Source organism: Papio anubis, chromosome 17 (assembly GCF_008728515.1).
Source record: "Papio anubis isolate 15944 chromosome 17, Panubis1.0, whole genome shotgun sequence".
Classification (NCBI taxonomy): Eukaryota; Metazoa; Chordata; class Mammalia; order Primates; family Cercopithecidae; genus Papio; species Papio anubis.
Genome location: NC_044992.1, coordinates 41,413,222 through 41,430,970, shown reverse-complemented (window position 1 = coordinate 41,430,970; position 17,749 = coordinate 41,413,222). Strand labels below are relative to the sequence as shown.

The 17,749-nt window shown below is 44.0% G+C and overlaps 2 protein-coding genes across 20 annotated transcripts in view; one reads left to right on the top strand and one right to left on the bottom strand.

Annotated features, from left to right (window-relative positions):
* Positions 1-1,361, bottom strand: part of MBTD1 (mbt domain containing 1) — an 86,596-nt gene extending 85,235 nt beyond the window's left edge. For 5 of the 18 annotated variants that reach the window (XM_021929049.2, XM_021929047.2, XM_021929051.2 and 2 more), the window contains exon 1: positions 250-478. Coding sequence is in view for 6 of the 18 variants with exons in the window: in XM_021929042.2 (XP_021784734.1) it covers positions 250-270 (21 nt within the window). In the remaining 12 variants the exon portion in view is untranslated. Of the gene's footprint in view, positions 1-249 lie in introns of all 18 variants that reach the window. The other 13 variants (XM_021929048.2, XM_021929046.2, XM_021929053.2 and 10 more) reach the window with 10 other exon arrangements.
* Positions 903-17,749, top strand: part of UTP18 (UTP18 small subunit processome component) — a 36,356-nt gene continuing 19,509 nt past the window's right edge. For both annotated transcript variants that reach the window (XM_003912766.5, XM_021929060.2), the window contains exons 1-6: positions 903-1,341; positions 3,962-4,074; positions 7,201-7,299; positions 9,817-9,884; positions 14,622-14,710; positions 17,094-17,219. In XM_003912766.5, coding sequence (XP_003912815.4) covers positions 949-1,341; positions 3,962-4,074; positions 7,201-7,299; positions 9,817-9,884; positions 14,622-14,710; positions 17,094-17,219 — 888 coding nt within the window. In that variant the 5' untranslated portion in view covers positions 903-948. The remainder of the gene's footprint in view (positions 1,342-3,961; positions 4,075-7,200; positions 7,300-9,816; positions 9,885-14,621; positions 14,711-17,093; positions 17,220-17,749) is intronic.

Below are 17,749 nucleotides of genomic sequence, written 5' to 3'. Positions count from 1 at the left end.
TTTTCTTCCAGAGGGTGGAGGAGATGGAGAGAACCCCAACGAGTCCAGGGCTGACGGGGTGGGGGGAGGGGAACCCCTGAATCGTTTAACGGCTGGAAGGGGGAGGGGGGGCTCCGGAGATTGAGGGGGCGTGGGATGGAGAAGCAGGCCAGGGAGCAGGGTCAGGGAGCTGCGGGGTTCCTGGGGTCGGGGAGCTGCAGGCGTCCCCCCCACCTGGCACACAAAGCGGCTGCCGCGCTCGGCTCTCACCAGATCCTTTGTGTTTTCCATCAGGGCCTCATGGGTAGGGGTTGTCCGTGCTCCCCGAGCCCGCGGCGCCCCCTCCCCAGGCTGGGGGCAGGTGCCTCTCCCCGGGACTGCGGCGACTACAGGGGGCCCCCGGCTGGGCCCAGACCGGTGGCGGCTGCGGCAGCCCCCGGATTTCCCCCCTTTAACTCGGGTGGCCCCAGGATATCAACAACATTAGCATAGCCCTCCCTCCCCAGCGCGCCTGCGCCGTGACCCGCGCCCCGATTGGCCCACTTCCCTACATACCCTCCTCACTCGCTTCCAGCGTGGGACCCTCTGCAGGCTCCGTACTCCAAGGACCGTACCAAGACGAGAGGTGGAAAGCGCATTGGGGCTTGTGTTAAATCCACCGGTTAAAGTCAACAGGAAAAGCAGAAGTTTCATTCAGCTGTCCGAGTGTATACTCGGGCTTTCTTGCGCTCCTTTCAATATGTTGCAGCTGCGAAGTTGTGTTGGAAAATTTTTCCACTCCAGTCACGCCGCTTCCCCCTACACCCGGAAGATTGGCCCTCCCGGAGGAACTCCCACACGGGGCGGGGCTGGGTAGGGGAGTGAGAGTTACGTAGAGGGAGGGAGTGCTGGTCACGTGGCAAGAGGCTGCGCAGGCTCCTTCCGGCCCCAGGGGCTTCGGCGGCGGCGGCCAGGGAGGTGCCTGGGCGCATGCGCAGCGAGGTTCCACGTGAGCGCCTGCGTTTCTCCTCAAACCTAACGATGCCGCCGGAACGGAGGAGACGAATGAAACTGGACCGGAGAACCGGAGCGAAGCCGAAACGGAAGCCCGGAACGAGGCCGGACTGGAAAGCCGGAGCAGGGCCAGGCCGGCCTTCCCAAAAGCCTGCCCCTTCATCCCAGCGGAAACCGCCGGCCCGGCCGAGCGCTGCGGCCGCTGCGATTGCAGTCGCGGCGGCGGAGGAGGAGAGACGGCTCCGGCAGCGGAACCGCCTGACGCTGGAGGAGGACAAACCGGCCGTGGAGCGGTGTTTGGAGGAGCTGGTCTTCGGCGACGTCGAGAACGACGAGGACGCTCTGCTGCGGCGTCTGCGGGGCCCGAGGGTGAGGGAGGCCGCGGCGCGCGGGCTGGGCGCGCTCGGGCGGGGCGCGCGGTGGGCGGTGAAGCTCTGGGGGGCGGAGCCTGGGCGACCTGCGGCGGCGGGGAGCGCTCAGGTGGGAGGGAGCCTGAGAACGCGGGCGCCGAGGGTCGCAGCTGCGGGTCCCTTGCCTCCCTGCTCCAGACTGAAAGTGTCTGGAGGGCGGGGACCGCGCCTTTCTCCGCCCCCGGAGGCGCCGCTGCTCGGGTATCTGCTTTGCGAACTGTGGTAGTGAGCATCTTTCGCCGCTGCTCGGCTCCGCTAGCCTCTCCCCAAACAATGTGGTCTTTTGATCCCCTGCCTCAATTCTTTGTGATCTAGGAATTCCATTTCGTTGATGGAATCAATTCGTGGGCACGGGCCTGGGCATCTGCGTTGTAACTATCTCCCCATGTGACTGTGAGACCCACAGGGTTTTGAGAATGATCGTGAATTTCGTTCATTTAGCAAATATTGGTGAACCTGTTGGTTGCCAGATACCCTTTCTGGCAATGGCAAACCCTGCGTGATTCATCATACTTTTTGCACACATTTTGCTATCCATTTAATTCTATACCAGGCTTTTCTTGAGAGAGTCCCAGACGTTGTTCTAGGCACTGGAGGAGACACAGCAATGGACAAAACTGACAAAAATCCCTGCCTCTTGGAGCTTGTATGCTAGTGGCAGAGACAAGATAGATGAGATAAACCGGTAAACTTCAGGTTTGTTGGTGACAAGTGCTGAAGAGAAAAAAGGACATACGGTAAAGGGAGATGAGTGTGTCTAGAGGAGGCCTGTGAAATTTTAGATAGGGGGCAGAGGAAAGCGCACCGAAAATTACCCAGTCCATGTTTCTTACACAAATGCTGACCCATCTAATGTCAGCTGCTTACCAGAGCCTCCTTCGGGTGCTTGTGGGAGAAGTGGCAACAATCTATTTGGGAAGTACAGAACTGCTACTGGAAACTGAACTTTGTGACAGTTTTGTCGTCTGGAAAAGGAAGAGTGTACTGAGGTGGGAGCTGTTGGGTTTGAAGTCTGTTTATTAGACTGGTGGTAGAGCAAGTAGAAACCACTTGGACATTTCTGTCCTGTGGTTTTGGGAAGCTCAAACTCACTTCAAGGGGTATTCTATGGTTTAGGTTTTTTTTTTTTTTTTTGAGACGGAGTCTCGCTCTGTCGCCCAGGCTGGAGTGCAGTGGCCAGATCTCAGCTCACTGCAAGCTCCGCTTCCCGGGTTTACGCCATTCTCCTGCCTCAGCCTCCCGAGTAGCTGGGACTACAGGCGCCTGCCACCACGCCCGGCTAGTTTTTTGTATTTTTTTAGTAGAGACGGGGTTTCACCCTGTTAGCCAGGATGGTCTCGATCTCCTGACCTCGTGATCCGCCCGTCTCGGCCTCCCAAAGTTTTTTTTTCTTTTTTTGAGACGGAGTCTCGCCCTGTTGCCCAAGCTGGAGTGCAGTGGCCCCATCTCGGCTCACTGCAACCTCCACCTCCCAGGTTCGAGCAATTCTCCTGCCTCCCAAGTAGCTGGGATTACAGGTGTGTGCCACCACGCCTGGCTAATTTTTTTTTTTTTTTGGTATCTTTAGTAGAGACAGGGTTTCACCATGTTGGCCAGGCTGGTCTCAAACTCCTGACCTCATGATCTGCCCGCCTCGGCCTCCCAAAGTGCTGGGACTACAAGTGTGAGCCACTGCGCCTGGCCTAGATTTAGATTTCATAGTATAAACTTTATGGTATACATTTATAATATTAGAATTTAGATTTGATGGTATAAATGTATTTATTATTTTCTTATTTAGAGATACAGTCTCACCCTGTTACCCAGATTGGAGTGCAGCGACACCTATTAGTCTTCCAGTTCCCTTTTGCTAATAGTAACTGGTTGCTCTTCCTATTGGTCACAGATAAGTTACACCTGCACAATTCTCCGAGCACTTTAAGCTCAGAAGGCAGCTTCATCCTCCTAGGCTCAGGTGATAGTCCTGTCTCTGCCTCCCAAGTAGCTAGCTGGGGCCACAGGTGCACACCACCACACCAAGCTAATTAAAAAAATTTTTTTGTAGAGACGAGGTCTCCCTATGTTGCCCAGGCTGGACTCGAACTCCTGGGTCCAAGCAGTCCTCCCACCTTGACCTCCGAAAGTGTTGGGATTACAGGCATGAGGCACTGCACTCTGCTGGTATAAAGTTTCTTAAGGAGGTAGGGGGTCAAAAACAGGTTAGGAAAATGGAGATATCTTTGACTCTAGTTTGCCTCCAGTCCTGTAATTTCTGTAGTTCTGACATTTCTCCTCGTTTCTTCTGCAGACTCACCTTTTGTTCTTGTCTTGCTTGGTGTTTTCCTTTCTGCGTGTTGAGTGTTGACTTTTTCTCCTCAGCTGTTCCATCTTGCCTCACCTGTCCAGCTGGTGGTGCCATTCTCTGGTTTCTCCATTTTCTGCCTCTGCCTCCAGCATTTGCAGTGGTAGCATTCTGTCCCATTATTTCATCGGCAAGTGGTAGAGAAAACATTCTGTGAACCATTTGGGTATAAGGCCTATGTGTCTGCAGTCATGGAATAGGAAAATCTCAGTGCTTGAGGGTGTTTTGTCTGCTGTAGGTTCAAGGACATGAAGACTCGGGTGACTCAGAAGTGGAGAATGAAGCAAAAGGTAATTTTCCACCTCAAAAGAAGCCAGTTTGGGTGGATGAAGATGATGAAGATGAGGAAATGTAAGTTGCCTGACTTTTCTTCTGAATCCCTCTGGACATTTAAAAAAGTTATTTTGCAGATTTAAAAATCATTCTTTTTACCAATTTGTGATTAAGGGAAGATTTGAAAAATACTTGAAAATATGGAAAAGATCTTCCATGGTTCCTAATCCCACCACTGAGTGAGAACCGCTGTTAGCATGTTGTCATACTTCTGTCTCAGTCTCCTCTTTGCTTTATGCAATAGCTAAGAGAATACAGTGTTTGAAGTCAGGTCTCAATTTGCCTCCTCATTTGGCCAGTTTCTAATTGACCATGGGCAGTTTGGAACCTACATTTTTTCCTTTGTGAAATGGGCACAGTGATAGTAACTACATCAGAAGTTTGTTGGGATTAAATGAAATAGTACATGTAGAACTTCTAGCACAGTGCCTGAAACTGAGTAAAGGCTAAAAAGAAAGTAGCTCACACCATAGGAACTGTCATAGATGAGAATGTACTGTATGCGTGATATAACATTTTGCTTTTTTCTACATAAAGTTTCTACATAAAGTTGTTTGTAAGCATTTCTCCCTACTTAAAAAAAAAATAGACATTTTAAAATGGCTCTGTTGTAGTCCATTATGTGAACTAACCATAATTTACATGGCTGTTGTTGGGTAGATTTTCTTTTTACCTTTTTTATAAAAATTACTTTTTTTGAGACTTTTTTTGAGTCTTGCTGTTTCACCTAGGCTGGAGTGCAGTGATGCAATCTTCGCTTACTGCAACCTCTGCCTGCCAGATTCAAGTGATTCTCCTGCCTCAGCCTCCCGAGTAGCTGGGACTACAGGTGTGTGCCACCATGCCTGGCTAATTTTTGTATTTTTAGTAGAGACGGAGTTTTGCTGTGTTGGCCAGGCTGGTCTTGAGCTCCTGACCTCGGGTATGCACCCGTCTCTGCCTCCCAAAGTGCTGGGATTACAAGCATTAACTGCTGTGCCCAGCCTTACTTTTCCCTTTAATGCAAATTATCTCAGCATTAATGTTTATCACCTCTTTATGAAGAAACCTTTATTTTCTAATTTGTTGCCTTGGGAAAGATTCTTTGAGGTAGAATTACTTGATCAAAGAGCACAGTTATTTTTAAGGCTGTTGTTAAGTACTGCCAGACTGCATGCTTTGAGGTTCTGCCAGTTTGCGTTCCCATTGAAAGGTGTCAGTTTCAGTTCATTCTTTTTTTTTTTTCCCCCGAGACAGAGTCTTGCTCTGTTACCCAGGCTGGAGTGCAGTGGCGCGATCTCGGCTCACTGCAAGCTCCGTCTCCTGGGTTTATGCCATTCTCCTGCCTCGCCTCCCCAGTAGCTTGGACTACAGGTGCCCGCCACCACACCTGGCTAATTTTTTATATTTTTGGTAGAGACGGGGTTTCACTGTGTTAGCCAGGATGGTCTTGATCTCCTGACCTCGTGATCCGCCCATCTCGGCCTCCCAGAGTGCTGGGATTACAAGCGTGAGCCACCGCGCCCGGCCTCAGTCCATTCTTAGATGCAATGGTTTATTTGTTTTTTTTCAGACTCTGTCAGTTTGGTCGTGGGTAGTATCTCTACCTAATTTGTTTTGGGAAAACATTTCTGTGTTTAGTCATTGTCATTTTTTTTTTTTTTTTCGAGACTCTAATCCTTTCATCCAGGCGGGAGTTCAGTGGCGCGATCTTGGCTCACTGCAACCTCCACCTAACAGGTTCAAGCGATTCTCCTGCTTCAGCCTCCCAGGTAGCTGGGACGACAGGAACATGCCACCATGCTCAGCTAATTTTTGTATTTTTAGTAGAGACAGGGTTTTACCATGTTGGCCACACTGGTCTTGAACTGTTGACCTCAAGTGACCTGCTTGCCTCGGCCTCCTAAAGTGCTGGGGTTACAAACATGAGCCACCATGCCTGGCCTCATTTCTTATAAATATTCTTTATTATGTCTTTGTCTGTTGGATACTTTTTAAATAATCTTGGTATGTTAGTTCCTGACATATTGAGAATTTCAAACCTTTATGTATTAGATTTATTGTAGGTTTTCCCCAGCTTTCTGTGCATAGAAGTTTTAAATTTTTATGTAGTCAAATCTGTGAATCTTTTCCTTCATTATTTTTACTGCTGTTTTTAATAGTAGGTCGTTCTTTATCAGAGAGAGACAAATGTTTGCCTGTATTTTTACTTCATAGTATTTCAAAGTTTGCTCTTTTTTTTTTTGAGACTGAGTTTCGCTCTTCTTGCCTGGGCTAGAGTACAGTGGCATGATCTTGGCTCACTGCAACCTCTGCTTCCCAGGTTCAGGCGATTCACCTGCCTCAGCCTCCCGAGTCGATGGGATTATAGGCTCCTGCCACCACGCTGGACTAATTTTGTATTTTTAGTAGAGACGGGATTCCACCACGTTGGCCAGGCTGGTCTGGAGCTCCCGACCTTCAGTGATCCGCCCATTTCTGACTCCCAAAGTGCTGGGATTGCAGGCGTGAGCCGGTATGCCTGGCTTTTGTTTTGTTTTGTTTTGTTTTGTTTTGTTTTGTTTTGTTTTGAGACAGTCTCACTTTTTTGCCCAGGCTGGAGTGCAGTGGCACAATCTGGGCTCATTTCAACCTCCGCCTCCCGGGTTCAAGTGGTTCTTCTGCCTCGGCCTCCTGAGTAGCTGGGATTACAGGTGTGTGCCACCAAGTCCAGCCAATTTCTGTATTTTTAGTAGAGGTGGATTTCACCATGTTGGCCAGGATGGTCTCGATCTCTTGACCTCGTGATCTGCCCGCCTCAGCCTCCCAAAGTGCTGGGATTACAGGAGTGAGCCACCACGCGGGGCCTAAGGTTTGCTCTTGATACATTTAACTCTTCGATTTACCTGGGATTTATTTTGGATAATTTCATAAACTTTGTGTAAATAAGTCATGATGAATTTTCTCAAATACTAGCTCTCCAAAGTGTAAACCAGATGATCTGAAATATTGGAGACTACTTTTTTGTTTTAGGAAGAACAGAGAAGATGCATTTGAAATGTTCACATCTTAAAAACCTTGACTTACATCGTTTCATTAAACATTTTTCTCCAGGTGCTAAAAGCAGCAGCTATTTATATTAACTGTTTAAAAGTTATTTAAAAATATGCTGTTCTGGTTTTGTAGGGTTGACATGATGAACAATCGGTTTCGGAAAGATATGATGAAAAATGCTAGCGAAAGTAAACTTTCGAAAGACAACCTTAAAAAGAGACTTAAAGAAGAGTAAGTGTCTTTTTTCGTATGATTTACCAAGAGGTGTGTATAACCAATGCCCAGTCATGAACTGTAACTGCTTCTTGTATAGTTTTCCATTTTGAAACAGGATTATTATTGCGGGCAGTGACTGAATTTCTGTAGTTTTAGAGGAGAGGGGACAAAGCACAAACACAAAGAAAATTTGGAAAAAAATTATAGTCTTACCACTCAAATATAATCAGTGATGATATTGCTTACTTGCTTGTTCATTTGCATGTGGTTAATCATAATTTTATAATATGAACATTTTCAAAAATTTAAATGGCTGCCACCTGGGTTCAATGGTTTTTAACATTTTGTTATATTTGCTATATATATTTGGGGGATGTGTGTGCTTTCCCAATGTATTTGAGAGTAAGGTACAGATAATGGGACACTTAACCTATAAATTTGTCAATGTGCATCTCCTAAGATTAAGGATGTTTTTCTTCATATTCACAATACCATTGTCATACCTAAAATTAATAGTTTATGGCTAGTCCATGTTAGTTTCTCCAATTGTTGTAAGGTGCATACATTTTATTTGGATTTTATGTCCCTTAAATTTATTTATTTTTTTTTGAGGTAGAGTCTCACTCTGTCACCCAGGCTGAAATGGAGTGGTGCTGTCATGGCTCATTGTAACCTCTACCTCCTGGGCTCCCCATAGCTGGGACTACAGGCATTTACCACCTTAATTTTTAAAATTTTTTTGTAGAAACAGGGTTGCACTCCATTGCTCAGGCTGGTCTTGAGCTCCTGGGCTCAAGAAATCCTCCCACCTCAGCCTCCTGAGTAGCTGGGACTACAGGTGCATGCCACCATGCCCAGGTAATTTTTGTATTTTTTTGTAGAGATGAGGTTTTTTGCCATGTTGCCCAGGCTGGCCTTGAACTAGGCTCAAGCAGTCTGCCCTTCTTGGCTTCCCAAAGTGCTGGGAATACAGACGTGTACTACTGTGCTCAGCCATTGCCTATCTTTTAAGTGTTCAGACCTGTTGTAGAATATCCCACATTCTGAAATTTTAAGATTCTTTTTTTTTATTGAGGTGAAATTCACATAACAGTGTTAGCCATTTTAAAGTGTAAATTTGGTGGCATTTAGTATATTTAGAATGTTGTGCCACCACCTCTTCAGTCTAGTTCTAAAACATTTCTTTTGGTTTTTTTTTTTTTCGTTCTAAAACATTTTTATCACCTCGAAAGAAAACTCTCCATTAATTAGTCACTTCGCATTTCCTCTTCCCTCAATCTGATTATTTTTTCTTTGTGTTGTTTAACTTGTTCTGTCATCTGTAATTCCTCTTAAGTTGGGCTTAAAGTCTTGGTTAGAATTCAATGACATATTTTGGTGAGGAGTATCTTAAGATGATGTGTACCGTACACTGCCCCTGAAAGTCCAATTGTGTCAGTCTCTTTCAAGTCTGATCTTTTTCTCAGCTTTGTGCCAGGGTTTTATAAACGCTGTTAGGGGAAATTTCGTGGTGGTGATGGGGTTCATCTTGCTTATTTCCCTTCCCTGAGGGATCATAGTCCTATGCTATCATCCAGTTTCCGAAAAAAGTTGTTTCATATGTTTTGTCCAGGTTTCTAGTTGTTTATGGCTAGTGGGCTTAGCTTAGTTAGCTAGTCTGTACTTCTGCATCAAAAAATTATAACAACTGTTTGCCCTCTTCCAGGTACCAGTTCTTAAGAACACAGCTATCATGCTTCTATTAAAGCTTACTTTTGCCAGAGTGAAGTACTTCTGTTTTATTCAGATGATATATAATGAGGTTTTGTATATTCTTACCAATCTGGTCAGTTTCTTTCAGACGTGTTCTAGTGTGTAGTCTATGTACTGTGGCATAAACCACAGAGACGTCTTTACATAGTCCTGATATCCAGGGTGTGTTGATATGAACAAATAAGACAACCATGTAACTAGATGAAAATAATTAACAAAAAATATGTATCCAGGACTAGTTTAAGTGGGCAGAGGTTCATGGAAGTTTCCAATATAGGCAGGTTGGGACTGTTCTTTTTTTTTTTTTTTTTTTTTTTTTGAGACGGAGTCTCGCTCTGTCGCCCAGGCTGGAGTGCAGTGGCCGGATCTCAGCTCACTGCAAGCTCCGCCTCCCGGGTTCACGCCATTCTCCTGACTCAGCCTCCAGAGTAGCTGGGACTACAGGCGCCCGCCACCTCGCCCGGCTAGTTTTTTGTATTTTTTAGTAGAGACGGGGTTTCACCAGGTTAGCCAGGATGGTCTCGATCTCCTGACCTTGTGATCCGCCCGTCTCGGCCTCCCAAAGTGCTGGGATTACAGGCTTGAGCCACCGCGCCCGGCCCAGGTTGGGACTGTTCTGTGTGAGTAAAGATAACTTCTGTTCTTAAAGATAGTTAACTTCTTTGAAAGAGAGTCCATACATATTCTGAAGGGTGATCCAACCTATATGCTTTAAATGTGTCAAGCTTTATGGACATGTAGTGGTTGCCATAAATTTACTTTTCAAATATTTTTGCTTAGATTCCAACATGCCATGGGAGGAGTACCTGCCTGGGCAGAGACTACTAAGCGGACAACATCTTCAGATGGTGAGCGTTGATACCTCTGTTTAAATTAGTACGTAAGTCCCTGTTCCTGTTTGTTATTATTTGAGCTTTCTTATGAGGCTCATTAAAACCTGGTATTTCTTGCCTGGCTGGGTAGCTCACGCCTGTAATCCCAGTGCTTTGGGAGCCCAAGCTGGGTGGATTGCTTGAGTCCAGGAGTTCAAGACCAGACCGGGTGACATGGCGAAATCCCGCCTCTACAAAAAATACAAAAATTAGCCAGGCGTGGTGGTGTGTTCCTGTAGTCCCAGCTACTTGGGAGGCTGAGGTGGGAGGATTGCTTGAGCCAGGGAAGACTAGGTGCAGTAACCTGTGATAGTGCCAATGTACTCCAGCCTCAGTGACAGAGTGAGACCCTGTCTCAAAAAACAAAAACCAAAAAACAAAATCTGTTTTTTGACTGTAGGTTTTAAATTTAACTTGTACCATGGCTATTTTCTGCTTTTTCGATCTTTTGAGTTTAGCTGTTATAAATATGGATGGCTTAGCTGAAATCTGGTTTGTGTGCTTGGAGTTACACATTTTCGACTTGGAATTAACCTTTGAAATCCTGAGAGTCCAGAGTATATCCTCTCACATCATGTAGGAGCTCCTTCCTTAGCATCCTTGATGTCCGTTGAGCTTCAGTTTATGACCACCACCTCTGTCCCCTTTCTCCCTAGCCTGTTAGTCCGCATGGTATGTAAATACAGGTAGCCCATACAAAGAGCCAGTGTTCTATGTAATTCTATTAGAAAAGACAGTCTGTTATTAAGTAGAAATTGACCGTGTTTGTTTCTAGCCATTTGCTTTCAGAGGTTGAAGGAATCTTAGTGATGTGGCCTGACTTTATCCACTGCAGTAATCTTTTCTACATTATCCTCTGCTTAAATATATCTAGTAATGTACTGTGTGTGTGTGTGTGTGTGTGTGTGTGTGTGTGTGTGTGTGTGTGTCGGAATCTCACTCTGTCACCCAGGGCTGGAGTGCAGTGGGGCAATCTCAGCTCACTACAACCTCCACCTCCCGGGTTCCAGTGATTGTTTTGTCTGAGTAGCTGGGGTTACAGGTGTATGCCATTACACCTGGCTAATTTTTGTATTTTTAGTAGAATCGGGGTTTCACTGTGTTGGCCAGGCTGGTCTTGAACTCTTGACCTTCCAGAGTGTTGGGATTACAGGCATGAGCCACTGTGCTTGGCCTAAATACTGTACTTTTTACTAAACTGTTTCTTCCCCTTCTTCCCTTTTCTTGAAGAACTGTTAGACAGTTTTTCCTATTTTGAAATTTATTTCCCAACAACTCTCTACTCCTACGGTTTGAAACATATGGATTATCTTCTTTTTCTCTTATTTGGGAAGCCTCTTTCCATGTTTGTTTTTTAATACGTTAAATATCCCTCGTTATTTTGACTATTTTTTTGTTGGCATACTTCTAGACCCTAGATCACCAGTTTGTCCTCCTGTATGAAACAATTTTATTGTCCATTTCAGAATGCTGCATTTATAGAACCCCACAACATTTTAGAGTCCTGTAATTTTAGATATGGTTATGCTAGCTGTTGAAACAAAATCCCACAGATCCCAGTGGCATAATCCAATTGAAGTTGATTTTTTTAGCACATAAAATTGGGGTAGTAGGAAGGTGATGGTTTACTTTAGGGACCCAAGTTTATAGAAATTCTGTCATCTTTAGGTTGGTTCTTCCATAGTTGCCTGAGATGTTGACATCCACTTGGCTTATAGGAGGAGAAAGAAGGGATTTTTATTGGCCTTTCCTGGAAATGGTACAGGATACTTTTTCTTTTTTTTTTTTTGAGACGGAGTCTCGCTCTGTCGCCTAGGCTGGAGTGCAGTGGCCAGATCTCAGCTCACTGCAAGCTCCGCCTCCCGGGTTTATGCCATTCTCCTGCCTCAGCCTCCTGAGTAGCTGGGACTGCAGGCGCCTGCCACCTCGCCCGGCTAGTTTTTTGTATATTTTAGTAGAGACGGGGTTTCACCGTATTAGCCAGGATGGTCTGGATCTCCTGACCTCGTGATCCGCCCATCTCGGCCTCCCAAAGTGCTGGGATTACAGGCTTGAGCCACTGCGCCCGGCCGGTACAGGATACTTTTGCCTACATTTTGTTGGCTGGAACTCAGTCATAAGGCCACACTAACTGAGAGGATCCTAGAAAGTGTAGTTTGGCTTTGTACACAGGAGAAAAAGGAAGTGGATTAAGTCAGCAATTAGTCAGTCTACTACAGTCTGGGATATGCTTGTCTAATACATTCATTTTGTACATCAGAGAGGTTCAAAGAGATAGTGACTTGAAGGTATACTTATTGTTGACAGAATGGTGACTAGCACTCAGCTTCACAATTATCTCCAGTGTGTAATTTTTATCTGTACATATTTACTGAGTTTCTTTGTAAGAAAATTCTCGCTTTTGAACATAACACACTTCCAAAAATCAATGGCAGTTCATTAATATTATGAGTTGTTTTATTGTGTTGCTCTTTGTTTATCCCCTCCCCCCATCATTTTAGCTTGCTTTGTATTTTGCTTAGACTTCATAGTACTTTTGAACTGGCTTGATGTCTTCTGTAAGTTTTGGAAATTCTCACCTGTCTTCAAGTCTTGTTTCTGTTCCAGTCTTCCTTTCTGGATTATTAGTAATATGTATATTAAATATTTTCAACCTATTCTGTGTGGTTTGGTTTTTGTTTTTTTTTTTTGAGACAGGTTCTCACTCTGTTGCCCAGTCTGGAGTGCAGTGATGTGATCTTGGCTTACTGTAGTCTCGACCTCCTGGGTTAAGCAATTCTCCCACCTCAGCCTCTGGAGTAGCTAGGACTACAGGCATATGCCACCATGCCCAGCTAATTAAAAAACATTTTTTTTTTTGTAGTGACAGGATCTTATTATGTTGCCCACGTTGGCATTCAGTGTGTTTTTTATCCTTTTTCTTTCTGTACTTCTGTCTGGGTATATTTTTCTGATTTGTTTTCTAGACCACAAATTCTCTCTACAGCTAATTTGGTAAACTGTTAAAAACCTATATTGGAGGCTTAATTTAATTTAATTTATTATTATTTTTTGAGGCAATCTTGCTCTGTCTTGTAGGCCGGAGTGCAGTGGCGCTACCTTGGCTCACCGTAACCTCTGCCTCTTGAGTTCAAGTGATTCTCCTGCTTCAGCCAACCAAGTAGCTGGGATTACAGGTGTGCACTACCGCGCCCAGCTAATTTTTGTATTTTTAGTAGACAACGAGGTTTCACCGTTTTGGCCAGGCTAGTCTTGAACCCCTGACCTCAAGTGATCCACTTCTCTCGGCTTCCCAAAGTACTGGGATTATAGTTATGAGCCACCATGCCCGGCCTGTTGGGGGCTTAATTTTAATTACTGTATTTTTCAGTTGTAGAATTTCTTTTTAAAATATTCTAGATTTCTGGCTCAATTTTGAGTCTTGTTTTTCATTTTTAACTACATTAAATATAGTTTTTGTTTTTGTTTTGAGACAAAGTCTTATTCTGTCACCCAGGCTGGAGTGCAGTGACAATCTCAGGTCAGTGCAACCTCTGCCTCCCGGGTTCAAGCCATTCTCCTGCTTCAGCCTCCCGAGTAGCTGGGATTACAGGCACAAGCCATCATGCCCGGTTAATTTTTGTATTTTTAGTAGAGACGGGGTTTCTCCATGTTGGCCAGGTTGGTCTTGGACTCCTGACCGCAGGTGATCCACTTGCCTCAGCCTCCCAAAGTACTGGGATTACAGATGTGAGCCACCGCGCCTGGCCTAAACATAGTATTTTTAAGGTTTGTATCTGATAATTCCGTTGTCTAGATCCCTGTGGGGATTGTCTAGTTTTCCTTTTGGTTTTTAGTCAAGTTATCTTGTCAGTATTTGTCTGGTTATATTTCATTGAGTGATGAACATTTCATATGAAAAATAATGTCGATTAATTAGATCTAGAATGATGGTTTATATGTTTACTTCTAGGTAGCTAGCTTGGCAGGGGACACTAGCAATCCCAGAACGTTTTATTTTAATGAGGAATTATGAAGCGGAGTTTCAGTTTTTGGAAGATATTCTTATAATTCTTTGATTTCACCTTTAATCCTAGTGGTAGCCCTTTGTGGCCTCAATCCAAAACCTGGTGGCTTACCAGACCCTGTCAAGAAGCTTGGAGCTAGTTTTTTTCTTCTTAGCTTCGCAAGTGTTTTAAGTTTGCTCAGCTCCTTAGCTGTCTCCACGGGAATCATCAGTCATCTCCAGGGGAAAAGCAGCCCTATTAGCTCTTTTTGAAGTTCTGATACATAGATTGCTGACTGATCAGTCAGCTAAAAGTTCTGGTTCTTATTCATGTGAGTTGTTAAGCTAGATCAGTAGCCAACCTATTGCCAATTTTGCCGTGATTATGAGTTGCTCTTTTTAAATGAAATGCTGGCTTTAAAAACTTTTATTTCACTTTATCTTGTTTTAGTAACCATCTGTGTATGTGTTAGTCTTTCGTTCTAGAGTTAAATTTTGATTTTAACTATGGATGTTAAGCTTTGTGTCATATTTTTCTTCCCTTTAAATGGTTTTTTTTTTTTTTTTTTCCTGTTTTGTTTTTGCCAATTGCAACTTTTAAAAAAGCAATTGAAGTTGGGAGGCTGGAAAGGGAGTTGATGTTGAAAATATATTCATAGAAGTTTTGGGTAGGTAGAGGGGCAACTCCTTGATTCTAAAGATCAGCCTTCTGGGTTTGTTTGACTTAGATGAAAGTGAAGAGGATGAAGATGATTTGTTGCAAAGGACTGGGAATTTCATATCCACATCAACTTCTCTTCCAAGAGGAATCTTGAAGGTGAGAGTCAGTGAAGTTGGGGGACCCTATCCGACTACTTACCTCTGCAATGTAATCTGCTTCCCAGTAACAGATGTATGGATTCCTATTATCTCTGGGGTTAAATATGTTTGCTGTCATTTTGCCCTGGTAAATACTTATGTTATTGTTTTTTTGTTTTTGTTTTTGTTTTTCCTTTTGCAAAAATGTTCTAGAGGTATTACGTTCCTATTGCTTGAGCTCAGGAGTTTGAAGCTACAGTGAGCTGTGATGGAACCACCGTACTTTAGCCCGGGTGAAAGCGAGACCCTGTCTCTAAATAAATAAATAAATAAATAAATAAATTTTCCAATAATTCTAGGAATCCTATTTGGTTTATCTTCATTTTCATTGGCATCAACCTAGTCCATACTGCTGTCATCTCTTATCTAGCATATTGCAGTAGCTTTGTGACTGGGCTCTCTACTGCCACTTTACCTCTTTTTAAATCATTCTTCGTATGGCAGCCAGAGGGATCTTTTAAAAATAAAACATCAGATCATGTCACTTTTCATTGCTTTTTGAAAACTTCTGAATTCCTTATCGTATTCTACACTGCCCTTTACAATCTGGCTTTTGCTTGGATCCTTAGCCTCATCTCAGACCCGTTTCCCATGATTTCCCACTTGAGTCACACAAGCCTTTTTCTGTTTCTTGGACATGCTGCTAGGTCCTTTCTTGCCAGTGAACCTTTGCTCTTGCTCTTTTGTTCTGCCTGTCTTGTCTTCAGGCAGTCCTAATAGCTAGCTCATTCTTTCTTTTCTGCTCAGATGGCACCTTAGACAAGACTTTGTCTGAAGTGGTCTACACTATTCACTTTTTAACTCATCACTATGTCTAGCTTGTTCATTGTGGTAACCAGCTGCCTACCTAGCACAGTACTTTAGTTAGATCCATCATATTAGCAGACAGTAGTTTAATATCTGTCATATTAACAGATCCCTCTATGACATAAATATCTTTTTTGTTGTTGTTTTTGGTTTTTTTGAGACGGAGTTTTGCTGTTTTGCCCAGGCTGGAGTGCAAGGGCATGATCTTGGCTCATTGTAACCTCTGCCTCCCGGGTTCAAGCGATTCTCCTGCCTCAGCCACCCACGTAGCTGGGATTACAGGCGTGCACTACCATGCCTGGCAATTTTTTTTTTTTTTTGTATTTTTGGTAGAGACAGGGTTTCTTCATGTTAGTCAGGCTGGTCTCGAACTCCTGACCTCAGGTGATCCGCCCACCTCAGCCTCCCAAAGTGCTGGGATTACAGGCGTAGCCACCGTGCCTGGCAACATAGGTATCTTATTACACATTGGCAGGAGTATTTAAATGGGGCAGGGGAACCTATTATGATAAATTAGAGTGATTTTGTCTCTCCCACCTTATGAGGACAATTCATCAGGCCTTCACAGGGTGAATTCACCTCCATTAAAAATGTAGTTACTGCATGGCCGGGCACAGTGGCTCACGCCTGTAATCCCAGCACTTTGGGAGGCTGAGGAGGGCCAATCACCTGAGGTCGGGAGTTTGAGACCAGCGTGACCAACATGGAGAAACCTCGTCTCTACTGAAAATACAAAATTAACTGGGTGTGGTGGCGGGCGCCTGTGATCCTGGCTACTTGGGAGGCTGAGGCAGGAGAATTGCTTGAACCCAGGAGGCAGAGGTTGCAGTGAGCCGAGATCGCGCCATTGCACTCCAGCCTGGGCAACAAGAGCGAAACTCAGTCTCAGAAAAAAGGTAATAGTTACCGTAAAAATTTACCTTCAGTGACTACAAACAAAACACTTTTGTTTTTAACTGAGTTTTAAAAATTCAAGGGGAAACCTGTAAAAACAAAATAAATAACAAAATAGTCCAGGTGATGGATGAGATTACCATTACTTTAAACTTGGAACCGTGTACCCTAAGAGAATAAAGCAAGCAACCTGTGCCAATCGAAGAACTGTGGGGACAACTGTGTGGTGCCTCTTGCATTTGTGCCATGAATGCAAAGATGCCAGGTGCCAAAGTAGAAGTTTTAAATGAAATTTCCTCAGAAGTGAAAGTCTCTTAACACAAATGGATGTATTTTGGGGAAATGACTACATACTAGTGCTCTAAGAATGAGTAATACATTCAGACTTCTAGATATGGAAAGCACTTTAATGATTTAATCTTTTTATTTGAAAGATGGTAAAAATGGATTCTTGTGTGGTAAAGTGACTTGCTAGTTGGTGCCAGAGCTGCAGTTTTTTTTTTTTTAGAGTTGTCCTTTGGTTAACATTCCAGTGCATTTTTTTTCCTGCATTGTAAACGATAATGTCTTTTCTTTATACTCTAAAGGAAATAATGTTAATTCATTTCAGTTGATAAAATCCCAGCTTTCATTTCCTGTAGATGAAGAACTGCCAGCCTGCGAATGCTGAACGTCCTACTGTTGCTCGGATCTCATCTGTGCAGTTCCATCCCGGTGCACAGATTGTGATGGTCGCTGGATTAGATAATGCTGTATCACTATTTCAGGTGTGCGTCCTTATTTACTTATGTATTTCTAATGCATTATTTTTATTTAAGAACCAGACATTTGCAACCCCAAATGCAAAAATACCGGAAAAAAAAATATTCATGGCTAAAATGTCATAGCCCAAAGCATAGCTGAGTCTCAATGGAAGTGACAGAGTTCATTTGCTTGGAAGTACAAAATAGAACCTCCAGTCAGCATACTGCCCTTGCTTCTTGCTCCAAAGTGTGTTGTCACTATTGTCAATCACAGCTGCTCACCCCTTGCCTGTTCACAGTTTTGGTAGCTCACCATCCCTTGCCCACTCACATTTTTATTGAATGCACCTGTATGACTTCAGTGTACAAGGAGCCGTAATAATAGGGGATTTGTAGTAAAATTTTTCTTCCACTGAATATAAAAGTTCAGCAAAATATTGGTTTAAAATAATAGATTGAGAGGTGATGAATGTATTAATCATATTAGTGAATATATTATCTCTATAAAAACGTGTTTTTTAAATTTTCTGGTGAGTTATTAGAGCAAAGCAATA